Below are 16517 nucleotides of genomic sequence, written 5' to 3'. Positions count from 1 at the left end.
TTAGCATATCAGTTTATTTCTTATTTACTTTTTGTAGTGGTTGCTCTAGAGTTTGCAATATACATTTACAACTAATGCAAGCCCACTTTCAAGTAGCATTACACTGCTTTACAGGTAGCATGAGTACCTTATGATAAGAAATAATCCCAATTCCTCCCTACTGCCCTAGTATCACTGCTGTCATTCATTTCACTTATAGGTAAGTCTGTGTGTGTGTGTGTATGATATGAATACATTGTTGCTATTGTTATTTTAGACATACTGTTAAATCAATTAACAAGAAAAATTAAAGTTCTTGTTTTATTTTCACTTATTTCTTCTCCAATACTCTTCCTTTCTTTATATAGATCCAAGTTTCTGAAATATATTATTTTCCTTCTCTCTGAAGAACTCCTTTTAACATTTCTTGCAGGTCTACAGGCAACAGATTCCCTCAATTTTGTTTGCCTGAGAAAGTCTTTTTTCTCCTTCACTTATGAAGGATAATTTCACAGGATACAGAATTCTAGGTTGGTGGGTTTTTTCTACACTTTAAATATTTCACTCTGTTCCCTTCTTCTTGCCTGGTTTCTGAGGAGAAGTCAGATGTATTTCTTATCTTTATTCCTCTATAGGTAAGAAAATTTTCCCCTCTGGATCCTTTCAAAATTTTTTCTCTATCTTTGATTTTCTGAAGATTGAATCTGATATGCCTAAGTGTAGGGATTTTGGGGGGCATTTATCCTGCTTGGTGTTCTCTGAGCTTCCTGAGTCTGTGGCTTGGTGTCTGACATTAATTTGGGGAATTTCTCAGTCATTATTAGTCCAACAATTGCTTCTGTTCCTTTCTCTCTTTGTTTTCCTTCTGGTATTCTCATCATGTTATGCTATATTTTTTGAAGTTGTCTCACAGTTCCTAGATATTCTGTTCTTTTTTCCCCACAGTTTTTTCTCTTTGCTTTTGAGTTTTGGATGTTTTTATTGTCCTATCTTTAAACTCAAATTCTCTCCTCAGCCATGTCTGATCTACTAATGAGCCCCTCAAAGACATCCTTCATTTCTGTTACAGTGCTTTTGATCTCTAGAATTTCTTTTTGATTCTTTATTATAATTTCCATCTCTCTGCTTATTATCTACCTGCTATTGCATGTTGTCTGCTATTTTAATCAAAGCTGTTCTCATATTAATCATAATTTTTTAAAAAATTCCTGGTCTGATAAGTTCACCATTCCTACCATATCAGACTCTGATGGTAATATTTGTTCAGTCTCTTCAAATTGTGTTTTTTATCTTGTATTATGCCTGGTAATTTTTTATTGAAAGGTAAACATGATGTACTGGGTAAAATGAACTATATGGTAAATAAGCCTTGAGTGGCAAGTTGTAGGTGTGTGTTGGGGGAAGCATTCTGTAATCCTATGATTAGGTTTTAGTCTTCTGGTGAGCCTGTGCCCAGGACTGTAAACGTTGCAAGTAATTCTCAGTTTTTTCTCCACTCAAGGGGGGCAAGATGGCTAGAAGAGGCTGTAGTTGGATATATCCCTTCTTCCACATGGATGACTAGTTGGAGCTGGAATTAGGTATTTCCCTTCCCTCAGACTGGTTAGGCGCTGGTAAAACCTCAGCAGGTTAGGTTTTGATAAAATAATTTCTCCTGAGGAAAGGCCCTTTAAAGTAGAACAGAATGCTGTGGCATATTTTTTAATGTTTTCTTTCCCCCTCCTCATGCCAGAAGCACGAGGGGATTTTTCTCTGATATTCACTGTGAGGACCTGATAGAGCTCTTGGAGGTAAAATTCACAATGCGTGGAGCCCTCTCTGACTGGATCCCCCTGAGTTTTTAATTCTCAGAGTTGTCTACACTGAGCCCCCAGCAATTTGTCAATTACAGTTCAGGTTTTCCTATCCCAGCACTGGTTCCTCCAGAGGTTTTTGATCATGCATTTCTGCTCCAGCAAGTTGTGATTCTCTATATCTACTTGTCTGTCTCCCAATTTTTGAGGAAGCGGTTTGCTCTGCGACCTTACTTTTCTGATAAATCTAAGAAGAGTTGTTGGTTTTTTTTCAGTTGGTTCAGCTTTTTACTTGTTGTTAGGATGGAGTGGTGATTTACAAGCTCCTTAGGTACCGGACTGTAAGCTAGAAGCCTGTTGATTCTTAAATTCAACTTCTGTCATCTGGTAGAGTGACAAAATTTTCTTTCCCTTCCCTGCCCAACTTGTTTCAACTGAAAAAATTTGTGTCAATTGAAAACATCCTGTTTTCATCTTGTTCTGAACAACCGTGTCTATGGACAGTACCATTCTTTGGCAAACCCAGTGCACAGGATTCTGATAGGGACTTTTGAGCGAGAAGAATATATTTCACCATAACAAAAAGGAGGTCCGAATATTAACTCTCTCTTCAAAAACCTTGGAAGGCTAATCTAGTCAGCTCAAGTGATTTTGTCCGCTTCAACTCTGCCAAAGCAATCTCAGAACCGATTTAAGAGAATATTGAATAGAGCTAAATGTCAAGAAGTTTTCTCTTCAACATTCTTAACTAATTTTCCTTCGCTTTATTATCTCTTCACTGAAATGACCCTCAGTACCAGCATCGTGTGAGGGCTGTTTACAACCTGTTCTGAAGTATATTCCTTCCACCTTGACTTTTATAACTCAAGATATTGGAATTAAGACTGAGGATCCTGATTTCACCAGCAGTGGTTGAGTTTGTAGCATTTCTTTCTTGATATTCCTATTTCTCCTATTCTTCATTTCTGAGGATGACACTGGAAATGTCTACATTGAAGCATAAGCCTATAATCAGCCTGCCCCTGAATGATGTCTTTTTCTGTGGTCTTGGAGTCTAAATGGCTCTTAGTACAATATGAGACTAGGTTTTCCAGCAACCAATAAGTAAAATATCCATTATTGTCGAGTTTATAGGAATTATTTTTGGAAAAAATTCTAAGAATTTCCCATCCTGGCAGGGAGAATAATGCCTGGAATGAGCTCAGGCTCTGGATCCTAGTCTAAGTCCCAAAGGAGGATTTATTCTAAAGAAATATGTTACCTTTTAGAATCCAAGGGGGGAGAGAAATGTAATTGGAATTGAAGAAGAAACTAGAATAAGAAATTAAAAAGCTATTAGAACTCCGTATTTCACCAGTGCTTATCTTTTCAAGTCTGCGTCACCTCTCTTCCTGTAGGCTGCTTTTCTCTGCTTTTCCAGCCACCCTGCAGAGAGATCCTGGAAGTTGTTGCAGTTAGAGGGTAATAATTAATCACATCCCTTTCCCCCCATGGGTTCTGAACCAGTTTTAGAGATGTAGGAATCAGACAGATGAAGATAAAAATATCAGCCTTATTTTCAGTAAGGCTGGATTGGAGAATGTGGGTGGGATTTAAGACCAAATGGGCTTCCTGCTACTCTCCCTCCTGAATTAAAGCTTCTCAAAGATACAGGTCTCACCCTGCAGGGACAGAGTCTCCCCAGGAAACTTACACCATGGAGGAACAGACAAGGCAAGCAAGTCCTGGGGAGAAGAGCCATTTGTATGCAAGGTCTTAATTCTACTCAAAGAGAACTAAAAAGGTCAGAGTGTCAGTATCTAACCATTCAGATAAATCAATTATGAGCAAGGTGCAGAGAGAGAGACTGAAGTTCTCTCTGGGAAAAGGCAACTGTGAGAATAAAAGGGCATGCATTTCTTCTCTAAGAAATCGTTTAGTCTTATTTTTAAAAGACCTGGTGAAAAAAAATCATAGTGACTTAGTTGGGTGAGGTGTCTTCAGTATGTTAATCAGCAGTAGCCAGGGTACAGGGCCTGTGCAAGACAAATTTGGCTGCCAGAAATTCTCCCCATTGGGCTTGGGAAACAGGACACCAGAGAAAAGCAAAGGTTGTGAGCTTGGCAGACACATTAAAAATGTTTAATACGTGCTTCCACTAGCTACCACTAGCTACGAATGAGAAAACAATTCTTTGGTAACTTTTTATTGTCATATAATTTCCAACTTACAGAGAAGCTGTAAGAATAGTACAAGGAACTCCCAGATTCATCCGTGTTTTGCATATTGTCTCAGTTGCTTTATCATTCTCTCTCTGTCTTTCGTTTTGCATATTATTTTTTTTTGAACCCTGAGAGTAATTTGGTGATATCACACACCTTTATTCCTAAATATCTTAGTGTTTTTCCAAAGAAAAATGACATTTTCTAACATAATCAGAGTATAGTTATCATAATCAGAAAATTTAATATCAATACATTACTATTATCTAATCCAGAACTCATATTCAGTTGTATTCAATTGTCCCAATAATGTTCTTTCTGGCACTTTTTTTCTCCGAAAATGAATTCCATTCAGGTTCATATATTACATTTAGTTATCAAATCTCTTTAGTCTCCTTTAATGTGGAACAAGCCTTCTTTGTCTCTGTGGCCTTGATATATATTTTTTTTTTTAAGATTTTATTTTTTCCTTTTTCTCCCCAAAGCTCCCCGGTACATAGTTGTGTATTCTTCGTTGTGGGTTCTTCTAGTTGTGGCATGTGGGACGCTGCCTCAGCATGGTCTGATGAGCAGTGCCATGTCCGCGCCCAGGATTCGAACTAACGAAACACTGGGCCGCCTGCTGCGGAGTGCGCGAACTTAACCACTCGGCCACGGGGCCAGCCCCATGTGGCCTTGATATTTTTGAAGAGTATGGGACAGTGTAGAATGTCCCTTATCACTGTCTGATGTTTCCTTAAAATCAGATTATGTATTTTTGGGTCAGGAATGTCACTGAAGTAAGGCTGTGTTCTTCTCCATGCATCATATAAGGAGGCCTATGATGTCAGTTTCTCCCAATTTTGATGCTATTAGCTTTGATTTCTTGGTGAAAATGGTTACTGCCAGGCTTCTCTATTGTAAATTTCCTATTTTCTCCTTTTTACTAATAAATGATATTTATGGAGATGTTTTGAGATGATGCAAGTTTCCTGTGTATAATCAATTTTCATTCACTAGTTTTATCATCCCTTGGTGATTTTCCAACTTTAGTCTTTGTTATGTAGGAGAGCTTTCCCTTTCCCCCATTTATCTATTCACCTTATTTACATACGTATGGCCTAAATAATTCTTATTTTATGAAATGGGTTATAATTTTTACTGTTATTTATCTTTATGCTCAAATTCTTCAAGATCTGGTCAGTAGGAATCCCTTCCAGCTGGCTCCTGTGTCGCATTCTTATGGCCTCACGCTTTCTGTGCACCTCTTTACTTTCTGCTGTAACAGGATGTTCCAGGCTACATTTCTATTTCCCCTAACCCAGCCCTTCAAGTAGCCTAGTTCCCTTTAATGAAGAATGGTATTTAGAAACTAGATGCTATTTAGGTTTGCTCACTGCAATTGATATGTAATTGCTTCTAGATAGAGCTAAGAAAAATATAAATATAGAAAAGTATATTCCTACATATTTTTATAAATTCTATAGTTCTATATTAACTATATTAAAAATCATGAGTACATACTTACACAATTCCAATCCAGAACCATGGAGTTTAGTATTTTAGTATCTGCCCTTTCCATATTTGTATAGAGTGCCACTGTGAATAATAAAACTAAAGTTCAATATTTATTTCCAGTTCTTTTTTTGTGTGGTAATATTTACATACAGTGAAATGCACGAATCTTATATGTCCAATTTGATAGGTTTTGACAAACAAGCACAGTTATGTAACCCACATTCTATCAAGATGTAGAATATTTTCTTCACCCTAAAAAGTTCCCTCTTTCCCCTTTCTGACTTTTTTCACCATATATTAATTTTGCCTGTTCTGGAACTTCATGTACAAGAAATTGCAATTTGTGCTCTTTGAGTCTAGCTCCTTTTTGCTTGATGTGTCTGTGAAATACATCCATGTGTTTGTGTATATCAGTGTACTCGTTCATTCTTTTTTATGGTTATTACTAGCCCATTGCATGAATATACCATGTTTTAAAAATCCTTTCTCCAATATTTGGATAGTTTTCTATAAAGCTGGTATAATCCATCTGTTTTCATTTTCTTTGGGTGCATATGTAGGAGTAGAATTGCTGAGTCAAAGGAAAGTAGATGTTTCACTTTATTAGAAACTGACAAACTATGTTTCAAAATGTTTTACCATTTTACACTTGTATCAGCAAAATTTGAGAGTTCCAGTTGCTCTGCAGCCTCATCAATACTTGATGTTGTCAGTTTGTGTGTGTGTGCGTGTGTGTGAGGAAGATGGGCCCTGAGCTAACATCTTTTGCCAATCTTCCTCTTTTTGCTTAAGGAAGATGTTCCCTGAGCTAACATCTGTGCCAGTCTTCCTCTACTTTGTATATGGGATGCTGCCACAGCATCGCCTGATGAGTGGTGGTAGGTCCGCACCCAGGATCTGAACCCACCAACCCCAGGCCACTGAAACAGAGTGCACGAACTTAACCACTATGCCATTGGGCCAGCCCCTGTTGTCAGTATTTTTAATTTTAGCTCTTCTATTCCATGTTATGGTATTTCGTTGTGAATTTAATTTTTATTTCCCCAGTGATTGATGATGTTGAATATTTTCATGTACTTGCTACCCATTCATATATCTTATTTTGTTCTTTTTAGAAACTATTTCTTGTTATATATGTGTCCTAAATATAAGTCCTTTGTCAGATATAAGTAGTGTAAATATTTTCCTCTAATACATGGCTTGCTTATTCATTTTCTTAATAGCATATTTTGAAAGACAGATGTAATTCTGACAGTCTAACTTATTTATTGTTTTTATTTTATGGTTATTCCTTTCTGTGCCCTGTCCAAAAAAATTTGGTCACCCCAAAGTCATGAAGAACATCTCCTACATTTTATTGTAGAAGGATTACATATTCAGCTTCTATGTTTAGACATATAAGTCATCTAAAATTTGTGGAAGGTTTGTATATACTGTGAGGCTAGGTTTTGGGGTCTTTTTATTCCATATGAATAAGATGTCCCAACACCATTTGTTGAAAGACTTTCATTTCCCCCATTGAATTCCTTGATACCTTTGTCAAAAATCAATTGATCGTAAGTGTGAGGGTGTATTTCTGAAGTCTTTATTCTGTTCCTTTGCTCTGTTATTCTATGCCCATATCACACTGTCTTGATTAGTGAAGCTTTATTGTAATTCTTAAAGTCAGGTAGTGTGAATTCTCTAGTTACATTCTTTTAAATAATTGCTTGGCTATTCCAGGTCCATTGAGTTTCAGTAAAAAAATTTAGAAATATCTTGTCCATTTCTATACTTTAAAATGTCTCTGAGTTTATACTTGGAGTTGCAATGAATTTATAAATCAATTTGGGGAGAACTGGTATCTTAAAAATATTTAGTCATCTAAGCTGTGAAAATGGTATAACTCTCCATTTGTCTTGTAGAAATTTCTGCAGTGTTTTTAGTTTTCAAGGCAGAGACCTTTCGCTTTTAAATGTATTCCTTTGTATTTTATATTTTAGCAATATCATTAATGGGAACTTTTATAGTTTCATTTTCAGTTTCTGAATTGTAGTGTAATTTTTCTATCACATGACCTTTATAAATTTACTTAGTAGATTTAATTGTTGCTTTATAGATTCCTTAGATCAAGGGTTGGCAAACTATGGCATGTGGAACAAATCCAGACCACTGCTTGTTTTTGTAAAATTTATTATAATTTTAATTTTTTATTCTTTTACCTTGTTGTATTCACTGGCTATGACCCCCAGTATATATATACAACATTGAGTATAAAATGTCATCATTGCCTTGGCCTTGTTCTAAAAGGGACGTATTAAGTATTTCATCAACTATGACATTAGTTGTAGATTCATCATACTTTTAATTAGACTGAGAAATTCCTTTTATTCTTAATTTTCTGAGAGTTTTTATAAATATGGGATTTTTATTTACCAAACTTTTTTTCTTCACCTGTTGAGAATATTGTATTTACTTTTTTCCTTTATTATGTTAACAAAATAAATTTTCTTAATTGAGTGTTTTGAAAGTTAAAGCAGCTTTCAATTCCTGAATAAATCTCACTTGATAATAGTATACTATCCATTTTATATAACAGTAGATTTGATTGGCTAATATTTTTCTGAGAATTTTTGCATGTATGCAAATAGCATTTTTTTTAATGTTCTTTTCTTGTTATATTTTTATCAGGTTTTGGTATTAGAATTATACTTGTCTTATAAAACAAGATAGTGATTTTAGATAGCCCATAACTCTGTTTTGTTTTTTTATCCAGATTTATAATCTCTGCCGTGTAATTGGAGTTTTAAATTCATCTTACCTTTAGTGTAGCTATCAATATGTTTGCATTCAGAATGACCATTTCGCTGTTTACTTTTTGTTTATTCTGTCTGCTCATATAAAATGACATCTGTTCATTATTTACTTTTTCTGATTGTCTAGTCTTCCCTTTCTGCCATCTAATAAATCAAATGTTTTTATTAGTATTCCCTTGTAATTTCTCTTCTGGATTTTCAGCTCTACTTCTTTTTTTAAATATTTTATTGCTTGCTCTAGGGATTACAATCCTCATCCTTAACTTTTCACAGTCTGCTTAGAGTTGATATTGTATCAGTTCACAAGAAATGTGAATCTGGCATTTGCATGTTGCTTTAACCCCTATACTTTGTGATATTGTCAAATATGTTACTGTACATGTATTTTAAATCCCACATGATTGTTATAATTTTTGTTTTAGACAGTCATTAGGCTTTTAAAGAAGATAAGAAAAATATAGTTTTTATATTTACTCACATATTCACTATTTCTGATATTCTTTATTTCATCATGCACACCAGGTTCCCACAGAGTGTGTATTCCCTTCAGCAAAAGTAACATTCTCCAGTATTTCCTTAACTGCAGGTCTGTTAGCAAAAAATTCTTTTAATTTTCTATCTGAAAATGATCTTAAAATTTCCTTCCTAGTGTAATAATATTTTCACTGCATATACAGTTCTAGTTAATAACTCCCCAGCAATTTATTGATGACATTCCATTATCTTCTGATCTACATTATTTCTCATTAAAGATCCATCATTTGCATGGTTGTCCCCCTACGTGCAATGTATCTTTTCTTTCTGCCTGTTTTCAAAATTTTCTCTTTATCCTGGAGTTTTAGCAGTTTGATAATGTGCCTAGGGGTATTTTTCTTTATTCTTCTTAGATTTATAAATTAATATTTTTCTGAGTAAATTTGGGTAACTTTTCAGCCATTATTACTTCACATATATTTTCTATCACAATTTTTTTTTCTTCCTCTTCACTCTAATAACATGTATGATAGACTCCATAATACTATTTTACATATTACTGATGATTTATGTTCTTTTATTTGTTTTGGGGGGTTTTCTCTGTTTCTTCAGAGTGAATAATGTCTATCGATCAATCTTGAAGTTCAGTGACTCTTTCATCTCCTGCATCTGATCTTATGTAATGGCTATTCAGTAAAATTTTCATTTTACATATTTTATTCCTTGCTTTTAGAATTCCCATTTGATTCTTTTTATAGGCTCTATTTCACTGCTAATATTTCCCTATCTACCCATCTGTTTGTTCATTATGACCATCTTTTTAAGCCCTTGGACATATTTTTATTAGGTGATTTAAAATACTTGTCTGCTAATTCCAACATCCAGATCATCTCTTGGGGTTTGTTTCCAATGACTTCCCTCTCCTCCCAGTTATATGTTGTATTTTCCTGCTTCTTTTCAAGTATAAAAATTTTTTTTTATTGTCTGCCGAATGTTGTGGATGCTAGGTAGTTTGGACTCTGAATTTGGGTCTTTTTTTTAGAGAGAGTTGAGATATTTGAGTTTTGTTTTTGTGTTTTTCATGCAAGCAGCTAATTTCCTAATCAGTTAATCTTAACTTTTCAAATTTCATGTTTGAACTTTGTTAGAATTATTCTAGAGTGGCTATTACTGTAGTAGAAAAGTCCTACTCCTAAGGCATAGCTTTCTTTCATGAATAACCACGTTGTTCAGCAAAGTGTCTTTCCTCTAGATGTTCATAAATCTTGTGTACCCAAGTACTGTGGGAACTTCAGAACCTTCATTCAGCTTACAGATCCCCCGGAGCTATTTTCCATATGAACACACAGTCCTGTACCACCACATGTTCAACAGCTAAAAACAGTTGCCTCATGTATCTCATCCATACACACATATACATACACACGCTCATACATGTATACAGGCATACCTCAGAGATATCGCCGGTTCAGTTCCAGACCACCATAATAAAGTGACTATCAGGCTAAAGTTACTCACACAAATTTTTTGGTTTCCCAGTGGATATAAAAGTTATGTTTATACTGTAGTTTCTTAAGTGTACAATAGCATTATGTCTAAAGAAACAATGTACATACCTTAATTATAAAGCACTTTATTGCTAAGAAATGCTAACCATCATCTGAGCCTTCATCAAGTTGTAATCTTTTTGCTGGGAAAGGATCTTGTCAAAAACGCCATATCTGCGAAGCACGATAAAGTGAAGCACAATAAAATAACGTATACCTGTATACATAATTTCCAAATACAAAATATTTTCCCGGTGGAAATCTGTTTACCTAGTTTTATATCTCTTTTCAATATATCTGAAACTTCACTCTGTGTCAACTAATATAATACCATAGTATTAAAATGTCATCCATGAAGGATATTTATAATTTCCCACTGCAATCTCTGAAAGTCCCAACACAGACTCTGTGCTCTGCTTGGACAGTTACAGTCCTTCTTGATGAATCTAAACTCATCTTCTGGCTTCTTTTAGTTCCCACGACTGGCCAAATTCTTAGATAAAACCTGCGGCATTGGGTAAGTTTATCTGTGTGCATACATAAGACAGTATTAGTTAGATTACTGAGATTTATTGTCCTCAAAGTAGGAAATCTGCCACGAATATGAAAGTAAAGTCCCATGGTTATTTATGTTGAATATTTATAGTTGGGTAATAAATGTGGATTTCAGGGTAAAAAAATATTGATAAGTTACCAGGAGTAGCAGAAGGAGAAGTACTGAACAAGATAATTTAAAGAAAAGTAAAAGAGATTAAATGTGTTTTGGGAAAGGGGAGTGGTTAGTAGATATAGAGAAAGTTCAGGACTTCTGCCAAAATATATACTGAGGTTATAAACTGGGACGTCTGTACTCACCTTAATGTCTATGTTGTGCATTGCAGGTCAGTGAAGAAACTCTGGAAGCAGCATGACGCTGTGAAGGTAATTCAGATTTCTTCTAGGGTTTGAGCTTTACTGGTCACTGGGTCAATGATAAATGGAGTGAGTTGAACATGGATTGGTAAGCATTCACTGTCAAAACAGGGATGACCACTATTTCTCTTTTGATCTCTCATGATTTCTGGTTACTGTAAATCAGCTTTTCAAAAAGCCCTTTTAATATAAAAGAAACTGCATTTTATTCCTTCTACATGTATGACTTAGCCTGTGAAGCCGGTTATCAGTAAATACAAATTTCTGGGAATAGTGAGGCTTAGTACAAAGACCATTGGCTGTGAAGATTAAAACAAACAAATAATGACAATAATAACAAAAAACACTTGAATCTTGAATCTGTTGCTGACTAGCAGTGTAATCTTGGGTCAGTTTTACTTAGTTTTTTTGAATATAAATTTCCTGATCTATAGATTTAAAATAATCTCTGCTTCACATGATGGCTATGAGAATTAAAGAAAGAAATATTGCTGTAGCTAGAGATGTACATTACCTGGCGTAATGCCTGACACGTAACGTAGTAAGACGTTATTCTTTCTTCATTCGTGAATAAAGATTGTCTAGACCAGGAGTCAGCAATTGTTTTCTATGAAGAACCAGAAGAGAAATATTTTAAGCTTTGTGGGCTACACCATCTCTGTCATAGCTACTCAGCTCTGCCATTGTAGCACAAAAGCAGCCATAGACGACATGTAAAGGAATGAGCTTGACTGTGTTCCATTAAACCTTATAACAAACTGCCAGCAAGCCAGATTTGGTCTGTGGGAGCAGGCGTTTGCTGACCTCTGGACTAGATTAAGGAATACGGCGGGGTTTTTTTGTCTGTTTGTTCATATATTTAGTTATTGGATCTATGTTTTAGAGTCCTCAGGCTTAAAAAAAAAAATGCAGAAAGAGCATCCTCCATCTCATCTTCATAGAGGTCCTTTCACATGTCTGATCAAGACAACACTTCAGCGTCCTTTTCTGTCTTTACCATGGTGTGTTTAAAATCCAACTTCTTTGGTAAAAGTATGATTTTGTTACATCACCTTCAGCAATTTTAAAGGACAAAATTTTCTAAAATAATGTAAGCCATTTTTTCTTTTCTTACAAATAGTAATGCTTGGGTTTAATTCTTCTCTTCTTTCTAGACTTATCAGTGTGAATTCATTGACAAATGGAAATCTCTGGAGTTGGATGTTATTCTCTGCCCTGCTGTATGTCCAGCCTTCAACCTGGCTTCTAGTGGGATTCTCCTTGGTAATAAATAATTTTTAGTTTTTTGTTCTTTAAATTAGATAAATGCAGCATGGTATGAGATATAGGAGAAAGTGTACTGGTTTAGCAATCAGAAGAATTGCATTCTAACCCTGGATTTGTTGCCACTTTGTGTTATGTTAATTGAAATATTTAAGAATGAATATATTAGAACCTACCTCTTATGAGATTACCATCAGCCTTAACTTCTTTCTCCAACTCTGTTATCCTCCTGAATTTATTTTCTAATATTAGTCATTTATTTTCTTGTTATTCTTTCTTTCCTCTAGTTTTCCCTAGCTAAATAGTTCTAAATTCTTATTCATGCTGCATTTTGTGGTTTATAAGTTTCTTTGGTGTGCATTATTTAATTTGATTTTCACAACCACTGTGAGTATGAAGGACAAGGCTTTTAATCCTCTTTTACTTCATAATTAAGGAATTAAGTGATAAAATAATTTAAAACTATGAATTTAAGGTCACATGATTGGAAAATAATAGAATGAGTACTAAGACCATACCCTCTCACTAGTTATCCACTAATTTGTTCACTATACTCTGAAGAGTGATAAGCCTCTATTTGCTAATTTTTTTAAATAGGCTTTTTGGGGGATACTTTTAGGTTCACAGCACAACTGAGCAGAAGGTGGGAGATTTCTCGTAGACCTCCTGCCTCCAGACATAAATAGCCTCCCCTGCTATCAACATCCTGCATCAGAGTGGTACATTTGTTACAACTGATGAACCTACACAGACATGTCATTATCACCCAAAGTCCATAGTTTACGTGAAGTTTCACTCTTAGTATTGTACACTCTATGGGAATTGAAAGACGTATAATGACATATATCCATCAGTGTAATATCATACACAATAGTTTCACTGCCCTAAAAGTCCTATGTGTTCTTCCTATTCATCCCTTCCTCCTAATGCATGACAACCACTAAACTTTTTCCTGTCTCCATTGTTTTGCGTTTTCTACAATGTCATATAGTTGGAATCATTCAGTATGTAGCCTTCTCAGACTGACTTTTTTCATTTAGTAATGGGCATTTAAGTTTTCTCCGTGCCTTTTCATGGTTTAATAGCTCATTTCTTTTTATCTCTGAATAATATTCCATTGTCTGGATGTACCACCATTTATTTATCCATTCATCCACTGAAGGGCATATTGGTTACTTCTAAGTTTTGACAATTATGATTAAAGCTCCTGTAAACGTTCATGTGCAGATTTTTGTGTGGACATAAGTTCTCAACTCCTTTGTGTAAATGCCAAGGAGCATGATTACTGGACTGTGTGGTAAGAGTATATTTATTTTTGTAAGAAATTGCCCAAACTATCTTCTAAGTAGCTGTACCATTTTGCATTCCCAGCAGGAATAAATGAGTTCCTGTTGCTCCACATCCTTACCAGCATTTGGTGTTATTAGTGTTCTGCATTTTAGCCATTTTAATAGATGTGTAGTGGTATCTCCATGTTGCCTTAGTTTGCATTTCCCTGATGACGTATGATGTGGAGCATCTTTACATATGCTTATTTGCCCTCTGTATATCTTCTTTGGTGAGGTGTTTGTTAGGTCTTTGGACCATATTTTAATTGGGTGTTTATTTTTATTGTCGAGTTTTAAGAGTTCTTTGTATGTTTTGGATAATGGTCCTTTTTCAGCTGTGTCTTTTGCAAATGTTTTTTCCCAGTCTGTGGCCTGTCTTTTGATTCTCTTGACAGTGTCTTTTGCAAGCAGAAATTTTTTAATTTAATGAAATCTAGCTTATCAATTATTTCTTTCATGGTTTGTGCCGTTAGTGTTTTATCAAAAAAGTCATTACCATACCCAAGGTCACCTAGATTTTCTATGTTGTCTTCCAGGAGTATTATAGTTTTGCATTTTACACTTAGGTCTGTGATCTATTTTGAGTTAATTTTTGTGAAGTGTGTAAGGTCTGTGGCTAGATTGGCTTTTTTCTTTTTTGCTGAGGATGTCCAGTTATTCCAGCACCATTTGTCAAAAAAACTATTTTTTCTACATTGTATTGCCTTTGTTATTTTATCAAAGATCAATTGACTATATTTATGGGAATCTATGTCTGGGTTCTCTGTTTCTGTTCCATTGATTTATGTATCTATTCTTTTACCAATTTGCCACACTGTATTAATTAGTACAGCTTCATAGAAAGTCTTGATACTGGAATAGTCAGTCCTTCCACTTTGTCCTTCTTCACTATTATGTTGGCTATTCCTAGAGTTTTACCTCTCCTTATGAACTTTAGAATCAATATGTACAAAAGAATTTGCTGGAATTTTGATTGTGAATCCATTAAATCTATCGATCAAATTGGGAAGAACTGACATCTTGATAATACTGAGTCATGAACAGGGAATATTTCTCCATTTATTTGGTTTTTCTATGATATCTTTCATCTTAGTTTTATAGTTTTTTTAATATTTCTTTTACATATTTTGTTAGATTTCTACCTAAGAATTTAATTTTGGGGGTGCTGTTGTAAATGGTATTGTGTTACTAATTTCAAATTTCACTTGTTTAATGTTGATGTAGAAGAAAGCAATTGAGTTTTGCATTCTGTAACGTTGCTATAACCCCTTATTTGATCCAGGGTGGTTTTTTTGGTCATTTCTTTCAGATTTTCTGCATAGACAAATCACATCATCTGTGAACAAAGACAGTTTTATTTTTTCCTTCCTGTTCTATTTATCTCCTATTTCCTTTTCTTGACTTATTGCATTAGAAGTGGTAAGAGGGGATGCTCTTGTCTTGTTCTTACTCTTACTGGTAGGAAAAATTTTATATTCATGTGCTCATTTCAGCTTTAAAGGTTAACTGCTTCTTATTTGCACCGTAAACTTGTAAAATAGCATATTTACTGGTTTATTCAATCAACAAATATTTCATTGAATGCCTACTATATACCACACACTGGATGGACACTATTAATATAAATAAACACCATCTCTATGTTATTTTCCTATTATATTAAAAACATCCTGAAATTTAATGTCATACTTTTTCACATGTATATCCTCCAAATGTATGTGATTGAATTATAATAGTGCTAGGTAAATATTTGAAAATCAATTAATTTTCTATGAATGTATAGTGAATGTCTTTTAAAGAATGAAAATCTCCAATCAACCATTTTAAAATAATCTTTGGAGTGGATATGGAGTAGAGAACAAGGTGACAAATCTGGACCCAATTTTAATAATTTCAGTGAAGGGCCCACTTCCTCTTATTTCAGTTCCTTTGCTCCACTGAAAAATGTAAACAAGGCCACTTGTTTTTCTGAGTTGTGGAAGGAAGAAGAGAAAAGAGTTTGCTTTTTCACCTTGTATGGGTAGAAGAAAGGAAGAAACAAAACGGTAGGAAAACTGGAGGAGTTCTGATGAGTCTGTGTGCCTGCTTTCCAGGTGTTACCTCCTATACTTTCCTTTATAATGTTCTGAACTTCCCTGCGGGAACTGTCACTGTTGACACAGTGACAGAGGAAGATGAGGAGAAGCTGAAACAATACCAAGGATACTACCATGACTTCTGGGACACACAACTCCGGAAGGTGAGTTAATCCAGTAGAGGGCACTGAGTGGCAAGGAAAAGGTTTTTTGAAGATTTCTTCCTCCAGATGTTGGGGCTGTTGCTATCTTTTTCTAGTTCCTAAGAGAGAGAAATTTAATGACCTCTACTTTCTTTCTCTGTCCTTCATGCCCCATTGAGCCACATTATCATATATATTTGATAATGTTACAAGAGAATGTTATTTTCTTTTGCAATGAAATAAGGATTGAACCTAAAAATAACTTTTTTCTTTCTCTGTTTATTAGAAAAAGAAGTATCTAATAACATTTCTACTATTGTTAAAATTCCAAATTTGACCTTTTTAGAAAATAGAATGTTTGGACTTTTAGGATTCTCAAACGGTCCTTCATAAGTCTTGTCTATTACACTTTTATTTGTCCTGATTTAAGACACTTTTTCTTTGAGTTTTATGGAATAGAACAACAGGCAAACTTTCACAAAGCCATCACTATTGGTATGAACACCCTCC

General features: G+C 34.8%; 1 protein-coding gene across 1 annotated transcript in view; it reads left to right on the top strand.

The window, feature by feature from the left end:
• LOC100070179 (vitamin D3 hydroxylase-associated protein) overlaps positions 1-16517 on the top strand; it is a 42138-nt gene that overhangs the window by 23029 nt on the left and 2592 nt on the right. Inside the window, exons 11-14 of the mRNA XM_005611059.4 lie at positions 10760-10803; positions 11168-11207; positions 12353-12461; positions 15883-16028. Coding sequence (XP_005611116.3) covers positions 10760-10803; positions 11168-11207; positions 12353-12461; positions 15883-16028 — 339 coding nt within the window. The remainder of the gene's footprint in view (positions 1-10759; positions 10804-11167; positions 11208-12352; positions 12462-15882; positions 16029-16517) is intronic.

The sequence above is a fragment of the Equus caballus genome, chromosome 6 (assembly GCF_041296265.1).
Source record: "Equus caballus isolate H_3958 breed thoroughbred chromosome 6, TB-T2T, whole genome shotgun sequence".
In the NCBI taxonomy this organism is placed as follows: domain Eukaryota; kingdom Metazoa; phylum Chordata; class Mammalia; order Perissodactyla; family Equidae; genus Equus; species Equus caballus.
This window is presented reverse-complemented; position numbering and strand designations above follow the sequence as displayed.